General features: G+C 42.4%; 2 protein-coding genes across 9 annotated transcripts; both read right to left on the reverse strand.

Annotated features, from left to right (window-relative positions):
* Positions 1 to 1,835: 1,835 nt before the first annotated feature.
* LOC112289045 (uncharacterized) lies at positions 1,836 to 12,670 on the reverse strand. Of its 5 annotated transcripts, none has more exons than XM_024533973.3 (28): positions 12,533 to 12,670; positions 11,158 to 11,794; positions 10,664 to 11,073; positions 10,396 to 10,551; positions 10,210 to 10,293; positions 10,001 to 10,120; positions 9,694 to 9,807; positions 9,292 to 9,474; positions 9,086 to 9,156; positions 8,900 to 8,974; positions 8,625 to 8,712; positions 8,449 to 8,507; positions 8,243 to 8,306; positions 8,090 to 8,155; positions 7,854 to 7,979; positions 7,577 to 7,681; positions 7,273 to 7,418; positions 7,060 to 7,129; positions 6,849 to 6,914; positions 4,291 to 6,753; positions 4,085 to 4,192; positions 3,797 to 3,969; positions 3,491 to 3,662; positions 3,234 to 3,332; positions 2,977 to 3,098; positions 2,756 to 2,867; positions 2,263 to 2,644; positions 1,836 to 2,134 (listed from the first exon to the last, which is right to left on the reverse strand). In XM_024533973.3, exons 2-27 carry the CDS (start codon positions 11,567 to 11,569, stop codon positions 2,378 to 2,380), a joined length of 5,931 nt encoding a protein of 1,976 aa, XP_024389741.1. In that variant the 5' UTR covers positions 11,570 to 11,794; positions 12,533 to 12,670; the 3' UTR covers positions 1,836 to 2,134; positions 2,263 to 2,377. The 5 variants fall into 5 exon arrangements, with proteins under 5 accessions (XP_024389741.1, XP_090110314.1, XP_024389740.1 ...); XM_090254188.1 differs by having other exon boundaries at positions 3,797 to 3,900; positions 7,806 to 7,979; XM_024533972.3 differs by having other exon boundaries at positions 3,797 to 3,930; positions 7,806 to 7,979.
* A 5,249-nt stretch (positions 12,671 to 17,919) lies between these two features.
* LOC112288948 (uncharacterized) lies at positions 17,920 to 24,116 on the reverse strand. Of its 4 annotated transcripts, none has more exons than XM_073537445.2 (13): positions 22,662 to 24,116; positions 22,207 to 22,277; positions 21,848 to 21,968; positions 21,439 to 21,728; positions 21,069 to 21,336; positions 20,276 to 20,812; positions 20,090 to 20,176; positions 19,713 to 19,903; positions 19,277 to 19,472; positions 18,983 to 19,047; positions 18,670 to 18,759; positions 18,397 to 18,501; positions 17,920 to 18,126 (listed from the first exon to the last, which is right to left on the reverse strand). In XM_073537445.2, the coding sequence occupies exons 1-12, from the start codon at positions 23,331 to 23,333 to the stop codon at positions 18,468 to 18,470; spliced, it is 2,622 nt and encodes an 873-aa protein (XP_073393546.1). In that variant the 5' UTR covers positions 23,334 to 24,116; the 3' UTR covers positions 17,920 to 18,126; positions 18,397 to 18,467. The 4 variants fall into 4 exon arrangements, with proteins under 4 accessions (XP_073393546.1, XP_073393544.1, XP_073393545.1 ...); XM_073537443.2 differs by having other exon boundaries at positions 18,658 to 18,759; XM_073537444.2 differs by having other exon boundaries at positions 17,920 to 18,144; positions 18,658 to 18,759.
* Between the last annotated feature and the right edge of the window lie 220 nt (positions 24,117 to 24,336).

Raw genomic sequence — 24,336 nt, forward strand, 5'->3', positions numbered from 1 at the left:
TACAAATAAACCACATCGAAACTCCCATTATTTTAAATTACTTTTTCTATTAACGTAATGATTGGTTTTGCTTAAAATTATAAGAATAATGTTGAATGAGTTCGATAGCCGTGACATCACATCTTTTACATCGAATCAATAGTGCATCAATTTTGCAACGTCGGCAAATTACATCGACATGCACACAGAGACATGGGTCAAGTATTAAAATCTACTTTAAAGTAACATTTAAAGTAGAAGGTGGCAGCAGCAACGAAGCGCGTATCACCGCGCCGATGACCAACCGAGTGCACTCCGTCTGCAATGCTTCACCTCGATTTCTTTGCAGAGTCACCTTCGCAGAGCCCAACTCCGATGACTCACCCCATTGCAATACGCCTCTCATAAAGCCTTGCCTTCGTCTCCCACCCAGTTCACAATCGTCTTCCATTGATATTGAGTTGTTGGGTTTTGGGAAAAGTGAAGAATCCGTCGTGGGTTGTGAGAGCTGTCCTTGAAATTATTATGGGTTTTGCGGATTAACGCGAAGAAGCGAGTGAAGAAGACAGTATGTGGACTCTGGTCGCGCCGTTGTTATCGCAGTGTTGCAGGAGCTTGCAATTGAGCAAGGGGAGGTTGATTGGTGCAGGAACAGCCGTGCTTGGGGCGCAAGCACGCACGTCCAAGCGTGCAGCGGTGGTGTACCTGCCGCTTAAGGATGTGGAGATCATCGCTCTTCAACAATTGTCGTGACCATGGCCGTGGTGCTGTTGTACAGATTTTTTTGGCGTTTAGGGAATGCATCACATCGTGGAGACTGTAGAGTTGTGGCTGAATTTGACAATTGGGATTTAGAGAAAATGCTTCTTTCCTTGCGCATGCTCACTGGGTGAGGAGAGGAGAAGCTGTGAGTCTATTTTGCCTCACAACACCAAATCGAGATAACCAAGGCGATATAATGCGTTGGAGTTGATTTGGTGCCGGCACGGCTATTCTCTGTGGTTCAAATTTATGAGGAGCTGCACAGCTATGGTGTATTTCGCCAATTATTGTAGATGTCGGTTGATAGCCTATGTACTTAAAGTATGGTCGCTAGCAGGCCAATGTAAATCTAAACCGAAGCAATATGCAATGCACAAAAAAGAAACAGTATACATTGCCTATACCCCGCCTTGTTTTCTGTTCAAGTATTGCTCCACTTGATCCACTCCTCGTTTGCTTGAGTTGCTCATATATTACATGGTGGAAGGTGTTCACACACCCTTGATTTGTTGACGTGTTGCCAAAAGTTGAGGCCATTTGACATATCTGAAAGTGATTGACTGTATGTCACAGCAAATAAAACAAGTCGACAGAAACATCACGTCTGGTTCACAAGTGTATGCTGAAGTCTCTCCAGTGTTGCGACGCAGTCTTCATAAACGTTTACCCATGCTGCATGCCCCTAGCCCCAAAAAGGCCACCTCTAAAAGGAATCTGCTAAATTGAAAGCCAGAGACCTGAATGGCAATAATATCGTTGCCCATCCTAGATTTTATATCAAAATGTACTGAACTTCGTTTCAATACTCCTTAAAATGTTCCAGCACAAATAGTGCGCCTAGAGAACCGTCCCCTCGGACTTGCATTCACTCAACGTGAATTCCCAACTGCGTGAGAAATGCGTAGGTAGCAATAATCTTCACACTTGACAGAATACGAAGGAACTATGAAGCTTGGTAAGCTGACAAAACACTAGTGAAGAGGTGTCTCTGATACTAGAATCAATCTCATTGTATAAGAACGAACAAATAAATGTAAATTGCTAAGAGCATGGACTTTTAGTAAAGAGACGAACGTTCTCAGTCTCAGGCAGCATTGCAGAAGAAAGAAAAGTTCGAAGGCAGATTTGTATTGCACAGTATAAACATTTCGCAGGAAGCAGTAGTGTACATGAGGTATAACTTGTTCAGCTTTCAAGGCTGTGAGGTGGACAAGAATTAAGCTCAAGTCTCTCTTTGAGACTCACAGTAGTACAGTCAAATTTAACTCTTGGTCTTCTACGAAAGATGAGTCATGAGCTAGACACTGATGAATTGATGAGCGGAATGAAAGAGTGCCGTGTTGTACAAGTGAAGGTGTCTATCAGCTCCTATCTCCTCCTCTTTGTATCATACCTGCATTCGTCGTGAGCAAGAAGGTTTACAGACGTGAAAGGTTTAAATTTGAGTTTACCAACCGGATTAATATCATGTGAATGAGATTAGGACTGGTGCGATTCAGATGAAGACGTTGGACACATTACCTGAAGAATTAATAATGTTGCTGGGACAGTACGCTCCGACGTGTATCTAGGGGATCTTCAAAGGTATTGGATGGACCAATACTTTACATCACTTGATATTGACGGTTCGCCGATGTTACTGACTTCGCCCAAATTCATGATCATTTGCTTGAGCTAGAAGTGCTTGAAATTGTTGCAGTTCATCAAAGTCAGCATCACTGTCCTCGGCCCTGGAGAACCTCTTCGTCTCTTTGGCTTGAGCTAAAAGAGCCTGAAACTGTTGCACTTCGTCAAAATCAGCGGCACTCTCCAGGTCTGTGGAATGTTTTTGAGCGTCAGTCGCGAGTTTCGTCATTTCTTGCTCCAAGAGTTTGAGTTTCTTTTTCTTCTTAGAGAAATCAACCTGCAGAAGAAGGGCATTAGTGTAATGTTGATCCTGAAACACCAAAAGTGGATGTACATCTTAAGAAAATAATGGTAGACTACTTGCAATTTCATCGAGAAATATGTATACCTTGAGTTTTTTGTAATCGGCAATTAGGGTTTTGTTCTTCAGCTTCATCTTTTCCGACAGAGCTCGGCCAACGACAATCTCTGCCTGCTTGTGGTTCATTTCCTGCATCCAACTGTGGTTCAACAGAAAAATAAGGTCTCGCTTGCAAGCATATGTATTGTGATTTATGGCAAAATCAGTGGACATAAGAGAGAGGAAGAACTGATTGTCAGGTAATTTACTTTTGTCGTTCTTGATTCAACTGTGCTCGTAAGTTGGAGAGCTCTTCGTCCTTCTCTCGTACTTCATCAGCATGTTGAGATCTCTCAGCAATCAGCTCTAGCTGCTGCTGGCTTACAAGAGCCTGCACCACAATTTCATCAAGGCTAGCTTCAACACGACCGCTTGTTTGTTTCACTTGAAAATAAAACTACAAATGATTTACCAAAGATGTGATGCTCAGAAACTGTGCAGACATTCATATCAGAGAAACACCCACCGCATAGTTGCCGATATCTAATTTAACATTGTGAAGGTCTTGCATAACGTCCTGAGTCAATGTTTCAGCTTCTTTGTTCAACAAGGTCAATTTGCTCAACTGCTTAACACACAATTTGTATTAAATAGTGATCCTCAGAAATAATAAACTTCACGAAGAATTCAGGTACAATAAAATCTTTGACCTAAACTGTGTTATTTAGTTTAAAAATTTAGACCTAACCATTTTGGGTCTGCACAGATCTTGGTCAATAATACCTGTCCTTCTTTGTCTTCCCATTGGGTACTCATTGTTTTGAGCTCCTGGTGTGCCTGTGCAAGTTCAGATCCCAGCTCTTCTAACTTTTTTTCTTGAGTCGCATTTTCACTCTGAAGTGCAGCAATTCTTTTGCATGACTGAGCCACCTCAGCTTCTTTCTCCTCAAGCATCCTGTTATGATCATGCGGTGGCATTGAAAGATCAGTTATTTAACTTATGAGAGTATTAAGAAACGATAAAAATTAGATTTTGTACTGTAGGAACATGCAATAAGAGAAACCCAAAATGTGGAAAATTTAACCAACCTTTTCAGATCAGGGCTTGCTGGTGTTGCAGTCTGAAACCCCCTGTGATTTCGTGACCCAGTGCTATGCACAGCTTGTAATATTGACATGCGGCTTTTCATGCCCTGGAGCTCGGTCTCAAAGTCACTCCGTGCCTGCGTTAGTTTATCACCTTCAAGTTTCATGGCCTCTAACTGCAAACGAAATCCCTCGTCATATTTTTAACAAAAATCATCAATCAACAACCAGCACGTATCACAATCAGAAACTTAGAGGTGTGGACGATTCGGAACTCAGCTTGACGTATACCTGTGATTCTAATGCAGAGTTTTTATCAGTTAATAAGATAACAGATGCCCTAAGTGCCCTGGATTCTTCGTCCTTTTCATTTGCACGTATAATGATTGCCTCAGAAAACTGCATCAACGACAAGAAAACACAGTTAGTGTTCAAAACAATATTCGAAAAGCAGACGAAAGACAATTTCTGTGAATGGTGAGTACAGATTGTCTTACCTTCCGAGTCTCAAGAGCAGAGGCTTCGTAGGAGGCCACAAGTGCCTGGACTGCTCTTAGCTCATTACCCAATTCCTGAACTTTTTCAAGAGCCTTGTTCCTTTCATCCTTCACGGTCCTGAGCTCCCCAAATCCTTCGAAGGCGTTGAGTTTTCCCGTCGAAACGACGTCAACTTTTGCTAATTCTGCCTCAAGAGACATGATCAAAGTGGTCTTACACGAAAGTTCGGCCTCGAAGCTTGCTTTCTCCCCTTGAAGCTCCACAATTAGAGCTTGAAAAGCAGATGCTTCGTGGGAAAAATGATCAGCAACCTTTTTAACTTTGATCAACTCACTCTGCAACAAGCCTATTGTCGCCTCTTTGTGACCAACCTCTGCCTTCAAAGAATCTCTCTCGTTCACCACGGATTCAATCTTAGCTTCCAGATCATTCATTCTTTGGTTATTTGTAGCGAAAGACCCTGATGAGAGACTAATATCTGAATTCATTTCCTGCAAGCAATATTCCATCATGATAGAAACCAGAAGCTCTCCATGCAAAACCTGCATCTCTGCAGATTGTTGCGTTATCTTTCCCTGTAAAGCGTTCACCTCATCCATCAGAACGGAGCACTGTGCTTTCAGACCATCATTTTCAGCTGAAACTCTCTGCATTACACTTTGCAGTGCTTCTAGTGCTTCAGACTTGTGGCTGCATTCCATGGTCATACGCGTTGAAATAACCCTGGTAAGCATCAACTCTTTATCCAAAGAGCTCAGGGCATGGGCTTTATTTGCCAATTCTTCTTCCTTCGCACTCACATCTGTTTGCAACTGCATAACCTTGGATTTTAGGGCTTGACTTTCAATGATCGCAAGTCCAACAGGGGTTCGCAAGTTCTCAAATTCCTCCTCCATACGCTTCACCGCTGCGGCTTTGAGTGCAAGCTGCTCCTTCATAAAAGTTTCCGCTGAGCTCAATTCCTTCAGCTCTTCGCATTTCCTCTGAACTTCTCCCTCAAGCTCACGAATTCTGGAGTTTGCTTCGATAATCTCCTGTTTGAAGTCAGTTTCTTCAGCAGCGTGCTCTTGCAGGAGTCTGATGTCAAACTCAAGCCCATGCAGAAGCTCTTCTTTGCGCTGAAGCTCTGATTGTAGGTGTTCCACAGTCTCATCCAGTTGACTAATCGTTTGCGCAGCACGTGCAATATGACACTCGCTTTTCGAAACCTCTTTTTTCAAGTCCAAAAGCTCCGCCTGAAGCTGATCTTCCTTAAATTTGGATTCATACAGTAACTCTTGATTCTGTTGATGAGAGGTTGTGAGCGAGATCAGCTGATGTTGCTTGCGTTCCAGCTCCCACGACAACCTTTCCGACAAGCTTTGAAAGTGTCCAGATTGAGTATTTAGAGTTGAGCAAGTTGATTGCATCATGAAGGAAAGAAGTTCCACTTCAAATGACTTGAGCTCCAATTCATCTTGAAGCTTCTGAAGTTGTGCAGTGCTGGAGGCGGCCTCATCTTGCAAATGTGCGATGTACCCTCGAGCTTCATCACTCTCCTTTTTCAAGGTATCACAGGTCGCTGAAATGCTATTAAAAGCCGAATCCAATGTTGCCAGAGCTTTGCATTTCTCAGCCAGAGACCCCTCAAGCTCATATATCCGTAATTCTCCAGACTTTATCTCACCAGCTTTAAGCTTGAGCTCTTCAACATAAGCATTTTCAACCTCCTTGGCTCGCAAGTTCGACTCCTCGACCTTCTGGCTAATTGTGTCAAATTTCACGTGAATAGTGCTCAGATTCATGCGGAGCTCCTCCTGCACCAAAGCCATAGCTTCTATCTCCTCCTTTAAGCCAAGATTTTCCTTCGTTACTCTCTGAAACTCTTCGTGGATACCCTTCTCTTCCGTAACCTGTTGTTTGTGCTCTTCGAGCTCATGTTTAAGACGAGCAACAGTTGCCTCCAGTTTCAGCTTCTCCTCAGTGCTGATTAACGACACTCGTGGAGAAAGACCGAAACTCCTAGTCATCCTAGGGTGTCGCTTCTCTTCGAATATCTCATCCATGTTACATGAACCCCGGCCCCTGAAGTAATCGTGTTCTGTATCCACTACCTTCACTGATTTGTCAGGCTCAAGTGACCAGCGCGGAGATTCTTCTTTCATAATCTCGCTAAGCTCTTGCCCAGCTTCAACGAGGGCTTGTTCTCCTTCCAAAAGATTCTGATACAATTTCGCAGTGGCAGCATCCCATGCTGACTGCAAATCTTTGATCTCCTCTTCCTTCGATTTCATCAGGCGCAAATGCTTCTCTGCTGATTCCTTCACCTTGTTTAACTCTTCGTCCTTCTCAGCACATTGCTCCGTCAGCTGCTTGACTAGCCCCTGTAGCTCATCCACTTGTTTTTGCAACTGAGAACTTGCCTCTAAGCATTTGGTCAAGTCGTTGCGACACGTTTCCAATTCCTTACGGTTTCCATTGTCCTGCATTTTAGTCATAAAATTGATGTAAATGAACATTCAATCAAGATAAGCCAATTAGGTGAAGAGATAGAATAATTTTTCCACAGTGGTATCACCTTTGCGATCGCTGTTGATAGCATGTCTTGCTCCATAGCCAATTTCTCATCGTGAAGACTTAGGACCTGTTCATAAACCATCATTTCAGTACTAAAAAAATTCGGTCCAAATCGGTTCAAAGCCAAACCGCACTTAATAGAGCTGGGTTAGAACTAACATCGAAGTTAGAGAAAAGCTTTCATAAGCATGTAAATGTGTGAGTCATTGTACCTGGTCACGTAGGCATCGAATTTCTGTGGCCGTCATTTCTTCCTCCCCAACATCAAAGAAAGTTTGATAACTGCAAGATGTTTGAAAAGTTGGAGATTATTCTACTAAGGTAAGCATACGCAAACTTCACTTCCAGTTCGAATTATGGTGTATAAAATACGCTGCATGCATACATCCAGCGGGAAGAAGTAATGTCCATCAGAAAAATGATACCTTTGCAATTGGAGAGGGTCCCCTGACTCTAATTCTGTAGCTTGAGCCTTGTGACCAAGCCCTTCAGCAGTTTGAAGCTTATCAGCCATTGTTGTGTGTTGCCCTGATTTAGAGGATGCCCTTGATTCAGTTTCACAGTCCTCAATCTGTCAGAACATTTCACGTAAGGTTGGCCTTCTTCAGTTAAATGTCGCATTTTTAGTTAAGTAACAGCAGCATTTCCATTAAGGCTCCTTTTCATATAAATTAGTGATGAAGACATTTAGGGCATTAATTAAATCAAGAGGGGCAGATATCAACTTGCCGATATGTGGGCTTTGTCAATATTAGTGGAGAGCTGTTTAATGACTATCTCAGCAGCCTGCCCTCGCCTCAAAGCTCCAATTAGACCCGCTTTCAGCGCCTTTATCTGCACTTCCAGCATATCAAAATAAATTAAATACCCAGATGGATACAAATAGTACACGACTGCTGGTGCAAAGAGTTGAAATTTCAATAAGAAATTAAACAATCACAAAACTAATTTCAAGCACCTCCTCAAGTAACTGAGACGGCTTCAAGTCCACACGTTCATTCTCAACCTCTTTCTCTGCGCCATCAAATAGATCTTTTCCTCTCATCGACATCCGAAAGAACTCAGTGCTTTCCCGTCCGCATTCCCGCCGCATGCTTGTGATACTCAGGCACCGCAATCTGCTCACTTCTTCCTGTTTAACCCCATCGAGTCAATAATCATGCTGTGTTGAGGTCGAGGTTTTAGTTAGATGATTTTAAATCCAGGACTTGATGAAGTATTCAAGACATGATCCGTACTTGCCTTCAGTTGCTGAATCTCACGTTTGAGAGCCAAGAGTTCTCCGGATGCGTCTTCATTGACAACAGCCTGCACACAGATTGAAGGCATGTCAGTGCTCCTTCCATGACTTTCTGTCGAGTGAATTAGTTGGACGGGACAAGTGGGGTATCTCACATTGTTCTGAATAAATTTTGCACGTTGGGCAAACTTCAGCGTGCTCAGAGTCTCCATTGTGCAACTGTCACACATAAAAAAGCACGAAAGCCACTGAAAAATATTTGATGCATCCCACATGTACTCAGAGATTCTGAACCTGAGGTGTCAATAGCGTCAAAAAACATTGAGCAAGTGCATGATAGAGCGGCTAAACCAGCACATACCAGCTGGAGGGACTGATTGTTGCTATAATAGCAGTCTTTGAGTTACCTCCTAAAGAGTCCTGCAGTCGGATAAATGCAGTATTGAGATTATTAGAATAGGTAGTGTCGTGAAAACAACACTGCAGCTTGGGGGACTGCAGGAGCGAACGATTACTGACCCAGAAAGGACATTTTACCTGGAGAAGAAAAGTAAGCTTCGAGTCGCGGTATGGAACGTGACGCTGCTTTCCATTTGCAATGTCCACCAATATCATTATCACCAACCTGTTGAGTACATATCGTTCAATCCCATCAATGGAAGAGCTTCAGAGCTTCTGAGATAGGTCACGCTGTGTGAATAAGCTTCGGGCAACTTAACGGATTATTATTCTTTACTGTCGGAAATCAGTTTTCATTATCAAGTCGAGATTGGTAACAACGTAGTAACTTATTTAAGACCATAAGTTCTGACCCAAGAGTGGAGAGCGACTTGTTGATGCTGGCAGCCTCCTTGAGCCGATCCCTCTCTGTCCCAGAGGATTTCTGCCTGCAATTGCAACCAACGACATGTCGTCATGAATTTCTACTCAAATCAGTCAATTAGTTGACAAAATCTTAGAAGAGCACATTGGCAGCATCAAATATGTAAAGGTAATACCGTTCCGATCCTGCTAGATCCACCAGGTTCAATCGCCCAAACCGCATATTGCTCATAGAATTGGTTACCCACTGCGAACACAAAAACCCACAACAAATGCTGAAGCCAATGAATGCTTCCCTCAATTAAAGAAACAGACTGATTGTATCTGATTTCTACTTAATTAAGAATATAACGAGTCATCATCGAGATCTTGTCTCACATACCTTGCTTTCTATGGTGCAGGTGAACACACTATGCGAGCGGCTGCTCTCACGGTTCATGATCGTTGAGGCAACTTTTCTGTTGGCAGCTCCCTTCAGAAGCAGCACCACCACATCCTGTACACTACGGACTACTATCTCTGTAAGATTCTCCACGTATACTCCCTTTTTCGAGTCCTCTCGCATCTGTTAACCAAAAATGTCACAAATTTCCAGACGTGACGAAATGAAAGTGTGAGTTTCAATGACATAACCCACGGACTCAACCGACTCAGGGAGAGGTCAAAATCCACAGGCTTCAATATGAATTAAGTAGCAGACAAGCCGCCGGAGAAATTAAACAATTACTACAGATGATCACACAAAAGACAATAGCATACTACTCAAGAATTGAACTGTACATACATGAAGATTCGTAGAAGAAGGCTCCAAAAGATCTGTAATCTGTTCGTTGTAAATTTCTAAAAAGGAGCACCTGCAAACATATTCTAGCTGCTCGAGCTGCTTGTGTTGTTCTTCCTGCGGTGTCTCCGACCGTTAGCAGGGCCATTATGTCAGTCATTAGGCTACAAGAATATATTAGATATGCATACATATACTGTCAACTAAGAGATAACATGAATAGTTTGTGAAACACTCTTGCACGTATATCTACGAGACTGAGATCTGATGCCCCTGGAGGTTTTCGGGGATTAATGTGTGTTTCCAGTACCTTTCGAATTTTCGAAAACAAGTACTCAAAGATCCGAGGTGTCATGCCACGATTGTCACTAGGTTTATGCCCTAGATCTGTAACATCTCCAAGCATAGTGTGAGTCTTCCCGCTCCCGGTCTGTAAGTGATGACCACACGCAGACTAAGTCCACAGTCCTGTATTGGCGAACTAAAGATCTGCGACAGTTGTTTTGTGAAGAAACCTACCTGGCCATAGGCAAACATGCAGCTGTTGTAGCCAGCCATACAATTTTCCACTATCGGCAATCCAACCACCTCAAACAGCTTCTCCTGCACAATTTTGAAAACACCTCCCATCAGCTCTAAAACGTGCATTCAGCATTCCGGCAAATGCCATGAGAGAACGTTGAGCCCAGTGATGGATAATCTGACCTGGGAAATATTTTCACCGGCAACATGATCGAAGGTGAAGCGTGTCTCGGGCTGGCCCAACCATGTGATAGCGTGAGCACTCTCTTGCCTCAAACATCTGGCGACGTCTTGCTTAGTGGCCTCCTTGGTACTAATCGGTCGAGTTCTGACGACAACCTGATGCAATTCAAATTTCAAGCAAACAACCAGTCTAGATTAACCTGAGGATGCCAGAAGTTTTCGAGTTACTTTTGAGAGCAGCATTCAACTAAGATGTGTGATTCCCCACCTGCACATTGTGGTCATCCCAAAAGGACACTTTCTCTTCGAGGTCAAAGTAGGCTTGTGCTTGGCTAGCACATTCCTTCAAGCTAGGCGGTAAAGGTACAAGTGATCTTTGACCACCGGCTCGTACACTGCTGGGACTGGCACAAGGAGCACCATTGCGACCAGACCTAGAAGGCTTTGTGGGAGTTTTCTTTGGAGTACTAGCTGCAGATTCAATCTTCGGCCCAAGAGACATTCTTCTAAGCCCTTCTTGCTGTCTAGCAGACAGTTGCCTTGATGGGCAAACATTTTCAGCATCGCTAGCGTATCTGGAGGAGGGAGCAGAGTCTTCGGTAGTGGTGCCTTCTTCATCACTGCTTGATGCCAGTGAGCTTTGAATTGACGGCGTCCGCGAGAGATACTCATAAACACCTGTAGACCAAAGATTGCATTAGCAATCTCTTGAATGAAGGAACAGTCTTTGGTATTGGAGTAATCGGAAGGGTAAAGATGTACCTGTTGTGTGCGGTCCTTGCACGTTTTTGCTAGTAGTTGAGCTCAAGGGCAGGCGCGTGCAAGGGCTAAATTGACTAATCCTGGACTTGTTCCTCACTGGATTATCGTGTGAGATGCTAAACCTTTCAGGACTGCTCGCGTTGGTCGATGAACATCCGACATGGGATTCATCAGCACTGTTCAAGTGCTCGAATAGGTCATTTTCTGCAAATCGTCCTTTCCTCTTCAATTGTGAGTAACGTCCATCGAGCCTCGACTGGAAATTGCTCACATTGCTTCGTGCCGAGGTTGAGGAGGAGAGAGGGGGGCGTCCTGGCGAGGTGACGACATTGTTCGCACTCTCACTGGCTTTGGACGGAGACTCCTTCTTCGATTGAAAGAAGGAGCGAATGTTTGGTGTACCCTTCACCATATTGGCTTCCCAGCTCCTCAAGTTCTCCTGCTTTAGTTGCACTCATGACACCACTATCTTAACCGATTCTTTCACTGTTGAGAAAACTAGTCGACATTTACAAGATGTAGACCCCATTGTAGCGCTTGCAAGGAATCATCTCTTCGCTCTGCAACTTCAAGTGGCTGCAGTTCTTGCATACGATGTAATACTCACATTCCTCACAATCCTTCCGCATGGTGTTATCTGCAAATGGCGCACCACAGAATCAGCTCGTGGGTATCGAAGCAGAGTCCAACTACAGTAAAATTTCAAGATGCATTCAGACCTTCTATCTAATCCTGGCCAGTGTTAACGCGCTTCGTAGTGCTCACTAAAAACTGAGAGAATGCGAAGTAGCAATTGTGCGAGATTTAATAAAGTGAATATAAACAAATACTGCAGTGGATTTAGTCTGTGTTCGAGGAAGCGAAGGTGAGAGACCTCCGAGATATATTGGAACGTTATCAAAGGCACACTCTAGGACAGTAGCGAACATCGAACGCTCAGTTCTTACGAGTGCTTCTTCAATATAGTTCATTCTGCTAAGCTTTCGCATTAATGAAGAGGACATGTAAGCAAACTCCCGGAATCGAAACTCAATCCTCCCATCCCAGACAAGTTAATCTGATCAAAATTGCAGTGCTTGTGATGGATTTTGAATTCTGCACATCAGACTTAGGACTTCGGAATAGAGTTGACGCTCTAGAACTTGAATCACAATCCACGATTTATTTTCAAGTTAACCCTTAGAAATAGCAACGCAGACGCTGTGAAGAAGGTCCAATATGCGACAACGTCACGCATCTCACGCTCAGCCATTCCACACTCCACAGTTTCTACCTCAACTTAGATTGGCATGAGCCCCGATCAACCAAAATAAGGAACCTCCTTTCACGAATTGTAGTTGTAGGACGACAGAGCAATCCAGCAAAGGCCTCTCACCGTTGCGATCGAGCAAGAAGTCCGCACGTGGATCGCCAAACCACAACGGCGCAGAGGGCGACAACAGCTGAGCTCCACTCTGAAACCAACACCCACACTGGGACGAAATAAACATGTGGGTTCCTCGAGAAAAAAGATTCTGTAGGCGGGGCTAATAGTGGTGATAGTGCAGGCACGCAACATCCATGCACCACCTGGGCAGGAGGGGGGGGGTGGGGGGGACAGGGATGCTTTGAAAGCAGCTGATCAGTCGGAAGCGAAGAGACTGATCAGACAACAGTCTACCGTTGAGGAAATGTACCGTAACGGATAAGTCGCCCAAGTGCCGTGAGCCCTGCGCAGCTGTTTCCGCTGCTGCCATGCTCCTGGCAAGCGTCGATTCCTGAAGTCAGCCCCATGTTTTTGTACGATGTGAGCATTATCTTCGTTTGTAGTGCCACTAGTAGCTGCTGATGAGCATCGTGCTAGCCCACTTCACACAGTTTCCAAGCCAAGCCACCTGTTAATCGATGCTCATTTTATCACTATTCTGGGGTTTTCTCCCCCTTCATTAATTTAGATTCCACTGGGTCATTGAGGTCATTTGCTTCCAACCCCAACTCAGTAATCTTCGTCTGTGAGCTTATCGACGTCGATTAGCTTTGATTTCCTGCGATGAAAACAGGATGATGTGTCCATTGCTCACTCAGTTGTTCACGTTATCGACATGTTACTGATCCTGTTTCGAAGCTTGAAGTACTTCTTCTTGCTTGAGCTTGTGATTGAGAGTTTTGTTGCTGCTTCAGAATGGAGTACTGGGTGCTTGTCTCTTTATAGGTTAAGTTTAATCATTTTAACAGGCATTGTTGGATAGGGTCTGTTTTAAACTGTTCGAGAGTATGACTACTTCGTGATGTGGAAGGCGAGGCTGTAAAGTATTGTTAATGTTGACCCTGCAGAGTGATGCAAGGAATAATGCTTATATCGATCATGGGCTTCAAGTACTGTGCTTGTGATTAAGTGATCCTGTTAAACTAATGAGATGTTAGTTGACTTGGGTCGGCAAATCAAAGGCTTATCTAAATGACTATCGTGCACGATCACAACTAATGCTCTTGAATATGTCTCTATATATGTGGACACCTCTTACAAAATAATTAGACTGAACATTTTCCACTTTTCATTTTTATGTATGTATGAAATGGAATTTTTCTAGAGAACAGAAAACATTGCAAAGCTTGTAAAGCTCAGATGTAGTACAAGCTTTTTAAGAACCTCCAATTATACCTAAAAGCAATATCTATGGAGGAAACGCTACATTCTTAACATCAAATTGGTAATGATATCGTGTCCATGAAAATGGAATGTGATAATTAGACGTGGCCATCACATTCCATATTCACTGAAATAACAAGCATAGATTTCCTTCTCATGTTTTCCCCAATTGTGGAATCTAAAGAGTCATTTGATGTTATCTTTGTGAAAAACTTGTAGAATTGTGCGGAATTTCCATGTAATCCAGTGGCTCCCAAAAAAATTATTTCAAACTATAGTATAAGTGAAAAAAGTAAGTGAAAATATCCAGGCCAGGTTTCAGTCATCAAAGGGATCAAGAATGCATCAAAAAGGTCCATCACCAAAGTCATTCATTCAAGTTGCCCATCTGAACAATTACTAGAACTTCCTTGAGATTCAAGGATAACAACGGTTTACATGGCTAGTAAAATGTAATAAAAATATCCAAAATTGAAACTGTCCCATCCTACATTAGAGTACAATATCAAAAGGAAGGATACCCAATTCCCAAAAGTAGGGCTTGCTGGGAAAAAGACAACGCACCAGCTGAACCAAATTCAAATTTCGACAATCTGAATGATTTCATTCATTTATTCATACAAACATTCATTGAGCAGGGCAGGTGCAGGTACACCATTTAAGAATGAGCTGGGATGTCATTAAATAGTACATTTTATACATCCAACAACAGTGGTCAATTCTTACATAGAGCTCAATAGAATAGTAACTGTGACTTCAGAGTAGTACACCCACTTCAGCATGGTAAAACTCTTCCTACGTACTTCAGAAAATTTTCATTTCTATATTTAAAAAAATACTTTTATATCTATTTATTTCAAGTGTGTGTTAAACAACAATAATAATAATAATAATAATAAGTGTAATAACAAGTTGTGTAGATCACAAGCTTCATTCAAATTAGTTTTGTATGAATAACGAGAGTAGAGAGGCAAAAGTGTAAAGAAATTTGTTAGCATTTTCTCTCAGTATTAAAAACCATCAAGACCTTTTTGGTTTTCCTACATATTTCATTTTGAAATTGTATAATATTCAAAAAATAATGTAAAATATTCAAAAGCCTTTCCATATGTGTGTATATGTGTGTATATATGTCTATATGTAGATATATATATCCTTACATTAGCATTTATTTTCTTCTTTTTTACACTTGTTGGTGTGTATATAGAATAATTAAGTTTGTTCTAGTCTGTTCATCTCACATATTTGTATAGCTGTTTAATTGAGTTGTTATAACATATAATCAATACATGTTATCATTGAGTTCTTAGACATAAACGAGAGTTCTACACCAAAATAAAATGATGACATGATACTAGTATGTAAAGAAGTTTTCAATGAAGGCACATCAAGCTCATGCAGAATGCACGAAGGAAGAATTATGATTTGAGCTAATGTGCAAGAAAATTATATTTAAAATGCAATATGTATTATTGAATATTTTGTATAGTATCAAACATGATAGGTTTTCTACTTTCACAATTATATACTGACAAAGGAAATTTATGCTAAAACATATAGGTTGTAATTTTTACTAAACAATGTTAAAAAGATGAACATTTGAAGATAGTAACACAGTAATAAAATGGCTACCCTAATCATTTAAAGTGGTGATTTGGCAGGCTGCTAGTGACATTTGAGTCCTCCATCACACTAAGGGTCATGGTTTTCAAAACCCCATGAAGCTAAATCAAATTTTCAAACCCAAATCAAATCTGTAAATCAGTAAAGTAAAAAATAACTGTTAAATTTAAATAAATAAATAAATAAATAAATAAATAAATATTCACACACATACATACATGTGTTGTTTTCACTAACTGATATCACGTCTATTACATTCCAGATGTAACCCTGCAATGAGCTGAAATGATAGCCTTAAAACTATTCAAGTTAATTCCATATGCAATCCACTGTACAAATATATATATACACACATATACTAGTTAACACGTGTTACCGGATCTCCCCCTTCATGAACTGCTAAAATCCAGGATTAAAGCAATGTTTTGATTCGCTGATTTGAAAACATGATCTCAGATTTCAAGGATAGCTTGGATGATAAGGTAGAAGCTCGAACAACAGAAGAAGACTGCGCTGGTCGTTGCGAAGCCTGTAGCGGCACTGAAACAGATTGGGTAGGAACAGATTCGGTGATCCAGGATCACGTTAAACCGACACAGAAACAGAACCCCTCACATCGGATTTGCAATGATCTCACATAACGTTGCAAAAGGGAGATCCCTCCGACCACAGGACCATTCAACGTCAAGAAATCTAGACATTCTACACGGGTCTTGAAGCGATGAGAAGCGAGGTCACGGCAAGTGCAAGGAGACCGATTCGAACCTGCAGGTTCCGGTTCTGGTTCTCGTTCCGCGTCACGAGTCGAAGATGAAGCGTGTCAGTGGGAATGACGCGCCGGAAGTGATCCAGCTAGGCCAGATCGGTGCCAGAAGTTGTAAGAGAGAGAATAGACCACTATGGCAGAATCCGCACAATGAGAATTGGATGTGGCAGGACTCACTTGCTCTGGTGAGGGGATTTGAAACCTCACACACACACACACACACACACGTGCAGTCGGGATGGGGAAGTGGGGAGGTTCGAATCGTCAGTTGCAGAGTCTACCGTTGGCGGAGAGATCGAGGGAGGGAGCTGGGTGGCTGCATGGGCAGGTTGATGCCGCTGTGGTGCATGGGAGGTTGCCAAAGAAAAAGAAAGATGCTATCTGGAATCCAGGCCCGTCCCTGACCATGTGCTCAGCTCCTGGAAAGTAGTCGACTCTCCTTCTCATTCTTCCGTTCGCGCCTGGGTCGTGCTTTTTCAGACCTACCATTTCATATCTGCCGCTTGACCCAATCCTCCTGACTCGCTGCAGGTTAAACTGCACGAAAGAAAACATCATGATGTCATCCTGTACTGCTTTTTTCTTGTAATATTAAAAAAAAATTGAGTATTCGAAATGGCAATGGTGTCAGCGTTCCAATCATGTCTCGAGACTGCTATCATGAGTCAATACGAACATCAGAAACTAAATTTAACTTGTAACTATCGGAGTAAAAGGTATGAGGTGGGTATAATGTGGTAGCGTTAGAAGACAACTAGCACAAGCTTAGCACTTCAAAGTTTCAGGCATTCGTCCCCAACCCGCCAGGTCCGCATTACTTACCCCCTCTCCAGAGTCTTGATGTAGACTCAAGGAGTGTGTACACTGTTATTCACTATCTGTAATTAACAGCAAGGAGTTTAACCCCCTTGTGTTCCAAAAACAAACAAATAAATAAAAAGTACAAAAAAACAAACCAACAAGCATAGTTCATGCTTGCATATTTTACTAACGCGTTGTGAAAAAAAATGACCGTCGACAAACTGGTTCCCCTCATATGCAATCTAGACCATGTCAGTGTAGCATCATTACTCTTTTTTGTAAAAATTTATTGATCGACGTCATCTGTCAATGAAGTGAGACCTCGATTTCAAAGTTTGGGCATTTCGGTCGCAAGTTCTGAGACCTCCGGAAAATCCTTGCACAAACTTCCACACGCTCCGGCGAGGATTTTCCGCTGAGGGCCTTCACTTTGTCCTTGATCGAAACTGACGACGAGTAACGGAATACTATTCTTAGTCCGACAGCGGAGAAAATTTATTGCACCAATCGAACATGGACAGGTTGAGCGTCTTTGACAAGAGAATGTACTGTGAATGAGCTTCGCAATATTTGAGACGTACGCAATCGTGCTGGTCAATCTCTGCTCGGCCCGAATTTAAATCACCCAAATCTGAAGATGGAGCATAGCCTCCGGACGTAACGGTAGGGGAAGGAATAGCAGAATCTCTACGCCTACAAATAGACTGTGTCCCACGAATCGGTTGATGAAGAATCGCTTACATAACATAGATAGTGCACTTTGTTGATGAACCAATGTTTCTACCTGTAGAATTTCTAGAATCCGTGGGAGGCTGTGAAAAAGGCAAAGCACGTCTCCGTAATTGTTAACATTCAAGGGTCCTTTTTCTTGTCAGGTCAGAATTTTCTATCTTAAAACCTTTGGAATGCAACAGACTGAGCCATTTTTCTGTACATTACTCAGTTACATAAAATGTTCCGGATTTTCACATTTAAGTTAAAAGATTGATGTCGTAATTGCAAGAATACACCTAGTACTTTCTTCAATGGCTCATGATGCTAAGTCTTGGCAGCATAAAATTGCAGCAGGAGGTTACGCATCCTTGAAGTGGCAATCCTTCCAGTCCCCATCTTCTTTCTGGTGGCTGTGTATGCAGCCACTGTCGGCAGTCTGCAATTGAAAATAGCTCTTTCGATGACTGACATTTAGGCGCTTACCCCAAACTTCGAAAATCTATAACTCATTAGACTTAGCTTCAAAAATCATGATTCAACGCCAATTATATTCAGATCTAATGCAAGTACATGGCATTTACGTTTCAATTTTAGGTTCACTGAGACCACTTCTCTGACATACTTTAATAAAAGTAGAAGTAAAATTTGTCAAAATTTCGTCTAACACTGCAAAAGATTTTTGTGTGAGCTCTTACAGAGGCCTGACCTGCTCAAGATATGCTCCACATCGATTACAGGAAAATCAATTGTGCGAAGCCAAGTCGAATGATTCGACAATTAGGAGAAGCCGGCCTTGGCAGGTAAAGTGAACCTGGAGCAGGATCCGAAATTAGTTCCATATTATACTACGTAACAGGCACAGACAATAAGTACAACACTCAAGTTTTTATCATTAAGGTCGAGTAGACAAAAAGAAGGATGTTTGAACTGGCAACGCAAGCAAAGTTTCAGCTCATGGGATACATACAATTGAAGTAACCTTTCCAAATCACCAATTGCAGCAAACAGTTTGGGACTAGATTTCCGATCTCGACCCTCCTTTTCTACCCGCATTAGCTCTTCCTGCATCCTGAGCCATTAATATAAAATCAGTACAATATTTCGATAGGATAAATGACCTCATGTATGAGTAAATCACGAGTTTTAATGTTCACAATCTGTTATAATATGAAAAGTTAACCCAACCAACCACAATTCTGCTGACATCCGGTTGAACGGAATGATGCACATAAACTGACCTAAAAAAACCAAAAGAGAAGAAGAAAAAGAAGTAGCGGAAATGAATAGAGCACCGTAACACATGGAAAGGAATTCGCGGCCACGTAGATCTGATAATAGTGCGAAGGTTCGTCAAAACCTGCAGTTTCCAACAAACAAAAATTACTCACTAAATGATCACAGTTGAATAGATAAGGACAGCATGTGCTGTACTGTCATCCATACGAACTAAACTGATTAGCTTCACTATTCAAAATTACTAAGATCTGGAGTAGCCTCTCTGTAACACCTTAAGTTAAAGTGTCCCACTATTTTCACTGTCACATGTTCATAGATCTGTGAACCCAGGACGAGAAACTAATAATTACCAGAAGTTGCGTTTCTTCATCCTGAGCATGAAGCCAGTAATAGAGTAGGGGAAGGAGGCGTTTGAAGTGAGCCACCAACATGATTCCCATGGATTCAAACTGTGGTGTGACAAGTTGCAGCCACACAACTCTCCGTTTTTGATCTCTTCTATGCCTTTCTAGATCCTCCAACATCTCTTTCATAGTTGCTTGATACCTGCCACATCAAACACAGTGTTGTTACTGAATAACCTAAGGGAAACGTCACAACTTCGTGGACATAAGTTCTTCGTGTTCCAAACTCCACGGACAAGCTACCTCCATCAAAACTGGTTATTTTCAGCCCCTTAAACAAACGTTTGGCTAAATTTAAATCATATACATACATTCCAAAACTAACTACGAAAATTCATCATTCAACCACGACACTCGAGCTACTTATTTAAATATGACTCACCATTGCCCTCGAGGGTTTCCACCTTCTATTCGTGTTACCAGAGCGACCGTCATCTCCACAGCAACAGGCCATAATTCCTCACAACCTATCAAACTTCGGGTCACTGCATCTAAAATTGCATCCTTGAACCAGCACAACTCTGTAGCGTCTATGTTTGTGGCTAAGTGAATAAAAGACTTCATCCCTTGTTTCTGTTCAAAGGAAAGCACTAATCACGTGTCATTACTTGTCTCAAACGGTACAAATGCCTAAAAGAATCACGGGCACAGACTTCCCCTCTTTAATCCCAATTGGCCTCCTAATCTATAAGTGAGGAGAAGTGATAACATAAACGAATCAACTGGCAGCAGATAGAATAAGGCAAGAAGCATCTGTACCTTGATCGGGGGTGAGTAATGGTCCAGTGCAGTCAGAGCAGTGCGTATAACTATCTCAGATTGAGGTTTGAAATTCGGATAGTGAATCTGCAGGAATCCTCCCATTTCAAAACTTGGCTCTAAGGATCAGGCCAACAGCAAACGATACAATAAGGAATAATAAAAAGCATATCCTTAGCATCTTACCTGAACCAGACACCATCTCAACTGGTGAGCAGAAATTATAGAAGTAGGAAGGTCATCCATTTTAGGAACCGTTACTTCCTTCTCCAAAGCAACGGATCTGGTGCTAGCCTTCAAAACATCCTTGAGTTTCAATAATACTCCAGGTAGTAAACGTAGAACAAGAGTTTCTAAACTTGGCACCTTATTGCTATATCCACTTGATAGGTTTACAGCTTCATCTTGACGAACAGAACTCTCTATTTGCAAAGCATGCGAGAAGCACGCGAGGACTTCGTTACAAAGCATGCAAATGTCTGTTTTGTCGACCCAGACTCCCTCGGATTCAATAATACCTGAAGCCAACGCAGAAAAACTTAAAAAGATATCGAGTATGACGTCTGTCTTCTGCCATGCTTGCTGGGCTGTCCAAACTGGGTTCTTGACAAGCATAAGCGCCATCTTTAAGTGTAGCATTCCACATTCCAGATAAGACTCAACCTCTCCCTCAGTAGCTTTGTCCTTGTAGGATCTTGTAAGTTGGTGAGGGATATGCAACATCTGCAAAATTTATAGATCATAATAGGATAAGAGACTCGGATAACACACAAGGAATGAATACCGTTTTGTATGCCTTGAGCACCGGAAGATAAACCCATTGTCGTCAGCTGCTGACGTTATAATCTAATGTAAATGAACGGTGACAATAATTTGCACCTTTTTTGCTTGTTTCTTTAGGTGAATGCATAGAATCAAGAGCTTAAGAGGATAATAGAATCTATAACTTCACAGGTTAACGCATTTAGTTAGCACAAACCTCAGATATATGTTGCAGCGCATCCAACTGTTTACTACCCAGAAATCCATCATCAACAGAAAATTTCCTCATGGTGCTTTCTGATGCCTCTAATGCAGCTGCAAGTGCCTTCAAGGGTACTGCAGTAGGCACTTTCTCCAATTTCATAGCCGTGACTTCATCCAACACACCTCGCCGCTTGCAATATTTAGCTAACTTCTCGCATTCGTAAAGGGCCATTTTTGGATTCAACATACTCAAAAGAGATACAGGATAAAACCTAAAACATCTGCATGAGAGCAACTCAGACATGAGCACACTTAAAGCTAATACGAAGAGGGACTTTTCACTTTGAATCAGAAGAGCACAAAAAAGGGAGGAAAAAGGAGACCTGATAAGCTGCAAGAGGCTTGCAGAATAATCTTTGTTGCCTTCTTTTTCAGAAACTGAGAGAGCTACAGAAGTTGCCACTAATAAAATAGGGATTCTGTCTACGCTAATGCTGCCATGCTCTTGGACTTCAAATGCCGTTTTATGAGGTACCAATTCAAGCTGAACCGCAGCGACAATAGCAGCCACCAAAGTAACGTTCCCTTGAGAGCTATCCGAAGCATGATCAGGATCTTCTGCTGCTCCCAGTACTGCGGATATGAACCTGTCAAGCAGACTTTGTACTACCACCTGTGTAAACATTAGAAAGCTACATGGTCAGTTAACTGAAAACTTCTCCAGAAACTACTGTCATGAAGTGTAATGATTTAAGTTCATAAAAAACATCAGGTAACCGATCAATAACGTACTTGCGAATGCAATTCCGAAGAAGGAAGAAGTTGATGAAGGATTATATCTTTTGCAGCTAATTGCACCTCGGTGTGGGGATCCGTGCAGAATGCCAGCACTCCCCAAGCCAGACTTGCCCATCTGATAAACCCAATCCGGTTGTGCACATTAACACAGCTACATACCAATCTCTACTATCCACAGCTGTTGAACACAGACGAAAATTACACACACACACACACACATCTATATATATATATATATATATATATATATATATATATAAGACAGAGGTATCAAAACGCTCATTCAGTAAAGGAGGTTACACACAAGAACAGCACAATAAAAGAGAAACTCTTGGAAATCTTGAAGCACTCACAATTGCTTCGCAAGGATTTCTAGAGAAGCCATCAAAAGTCGCGTCACGGCAAGAAGAACAGATCGTCGGACCTGCATGCAAAGAATTTGCTTGCGGTTCATCAGACTCCATGAGACTCCATAATTATACTGCAGGCCCTCAAAGTACATCTCACCCCAAGCTTCGTCGGAACCTTCAAAAATACTTTTAACATGAAGTTGTGAGAGATGCAGTAACCAAACACAATTGTACCACTTAAAACCATCCTCCAGCGACTATTCTACCCTTATCTTGCTAAACAACAAATCCTAAACCCTCCCAACCTTAAAATATCACACCAAAGTAACTCGTAAAACAGCATGATTAAAGGAACCTATCACCGTCCCTAAACAACAAAGTGAAGATACAGCCCAGATTCTTCAAGCGAAACCTTGAACATGGTTTAGATGATAAGATTTAAAAGTATGCCAAAGAACCTGCCAGTGCGAATCGACAAGACCCATCCTAAAAATTAGGGTCCGAAGTAACTCTTCCAACAATGACAGCCGATGATCATTCACTTTTTCTCCAATTAAGTCGTATTCTGCGAGAGACGATAAAAACTCCACCGCCGAAACGCGAGCACGCCAACGGGATGAACCCAGCCCTCCCCGGCCCTTGAGCTCTGGCCATGCAGCAATCAAAAATGGGCTACTCGTCCAATCCACCAAAGGTATACGCTTCGATAATTCACCATTAGATTCTCCCTCGACGAATTCCCCTTCTAATGGCCTCGAAATCCACCCCTTCGCAACAACAGCACATGACCCGAGGACCTTGAGAGCATCCAGCCAACTCGCGCACAAGTTGGGAGCAACGTCACCCAAACGCTCCGCAACACTCACGCCATTGTGGTTTGTTACAACATTCCTCCATGAGCAATTCACTGCGTCAACCCATATGAGCATTTTCTCCACGCCCTGTTCATTGGAAGAATCGCCCAAGTTCGCGACAGATTTTTCCAGGCCCTTCAGTGCATCTGATAACACATCAACAGCCGCACGAGCATCGTGCACCAACCCCTCCGCCACGTTCTCTTCAACATCCACATTGCCCAAAGCCTCCAACGCTTCTGAAAACGTATGCTGCGCTCCGACCACCCCATCCATAGCTCCCCGAAATTTCTAAGTAAACACAGAACAATATGCTGCACAGTTTTTAAATTCTACTAGTACTCACTGCTACAACCGTGGTGAGAACTCATCATCTGTCAACTTATCAATGTCACGACCATGAGATTCAGTAGAAGCTTGGCTTTAAAATCTCGCTGAAAATCTAAACCCTGCTGCAGATACCCAGACATCTTCCAACCTCTGTCCCGTAGAGGCTCCCATGTCAGCAGATCACGTTTCAGCCGAGACGACCACTCGAAATTGTCACTAACTGCTACTCTCTTAAACCCTGCAACGATTGTGGCTAACGTCTAAATTCCTCTAGCACATACTACACATTGGACATAGCTGAGCAGTCGTAGAAAAAAACTACATTTCATGCCCCATCCGTGACGTATTCAAGGATAGCAATCCTTGAAAGCAAGATCTGAACAGAGGAACTGAAAGAAGCTTCTAAAGACAATCTTACGACCAATCTCCAATCGTGAAAACTACTGAAATAAAATTCTCTCGCTCTACACGTCCATCTGATTGACGTTAAACTAACAATTCGTGCTTCAGGTTGATCAAATCCTACAAATCAGAAGCAACACGTAACGACGGTGCCAGCTGCGACTAGAAATCGTGCGAACAACGCCTTAAGAATGATAGAATGATTCAACTTCACTGCCTAAATGCATCGGCCTTGTAAAAAGCAGCAAGTAGTCCTCAAATCCGAAGCTCACCGCCAGAATGTCAACCAAAAAAAACATCAAAGCAGAAACCGAAAATGTGCGCGGAACGACGACAAATAGGTCTCCACAGTGGAAGCGTCAGAAACAAACAGCAGCGACAAGAATTCCGAGCACCCATGACCAGAACTTCACCTATGACCACGCACTGTGTCCTATCACCGGTACAACCCAGTTCACACATTCATCCACTTTGGGCGAATTTCATCCCTTTCATCCACATGCTACTTGGTTGCATGACCACAGCAGCAGTGTCCTCTCTTCATGTG

The sequence above is a fragment of the Physcomitrium patens genome, chromosome 11 (assembly GCF_059467195.1).
Source record: "Physcomitrium patens ecotype Gransden chromosome 11, ASM5946719v1, whole genome shotgun sequence".
NCBI classification, from domain to species: domain Eukaryota; kingdom Viridiplantae; phylum Streptophyta; class Bryopsida; order Funariales; family Funariaceae; genus Physcomitrium; species Physcomitrium patens.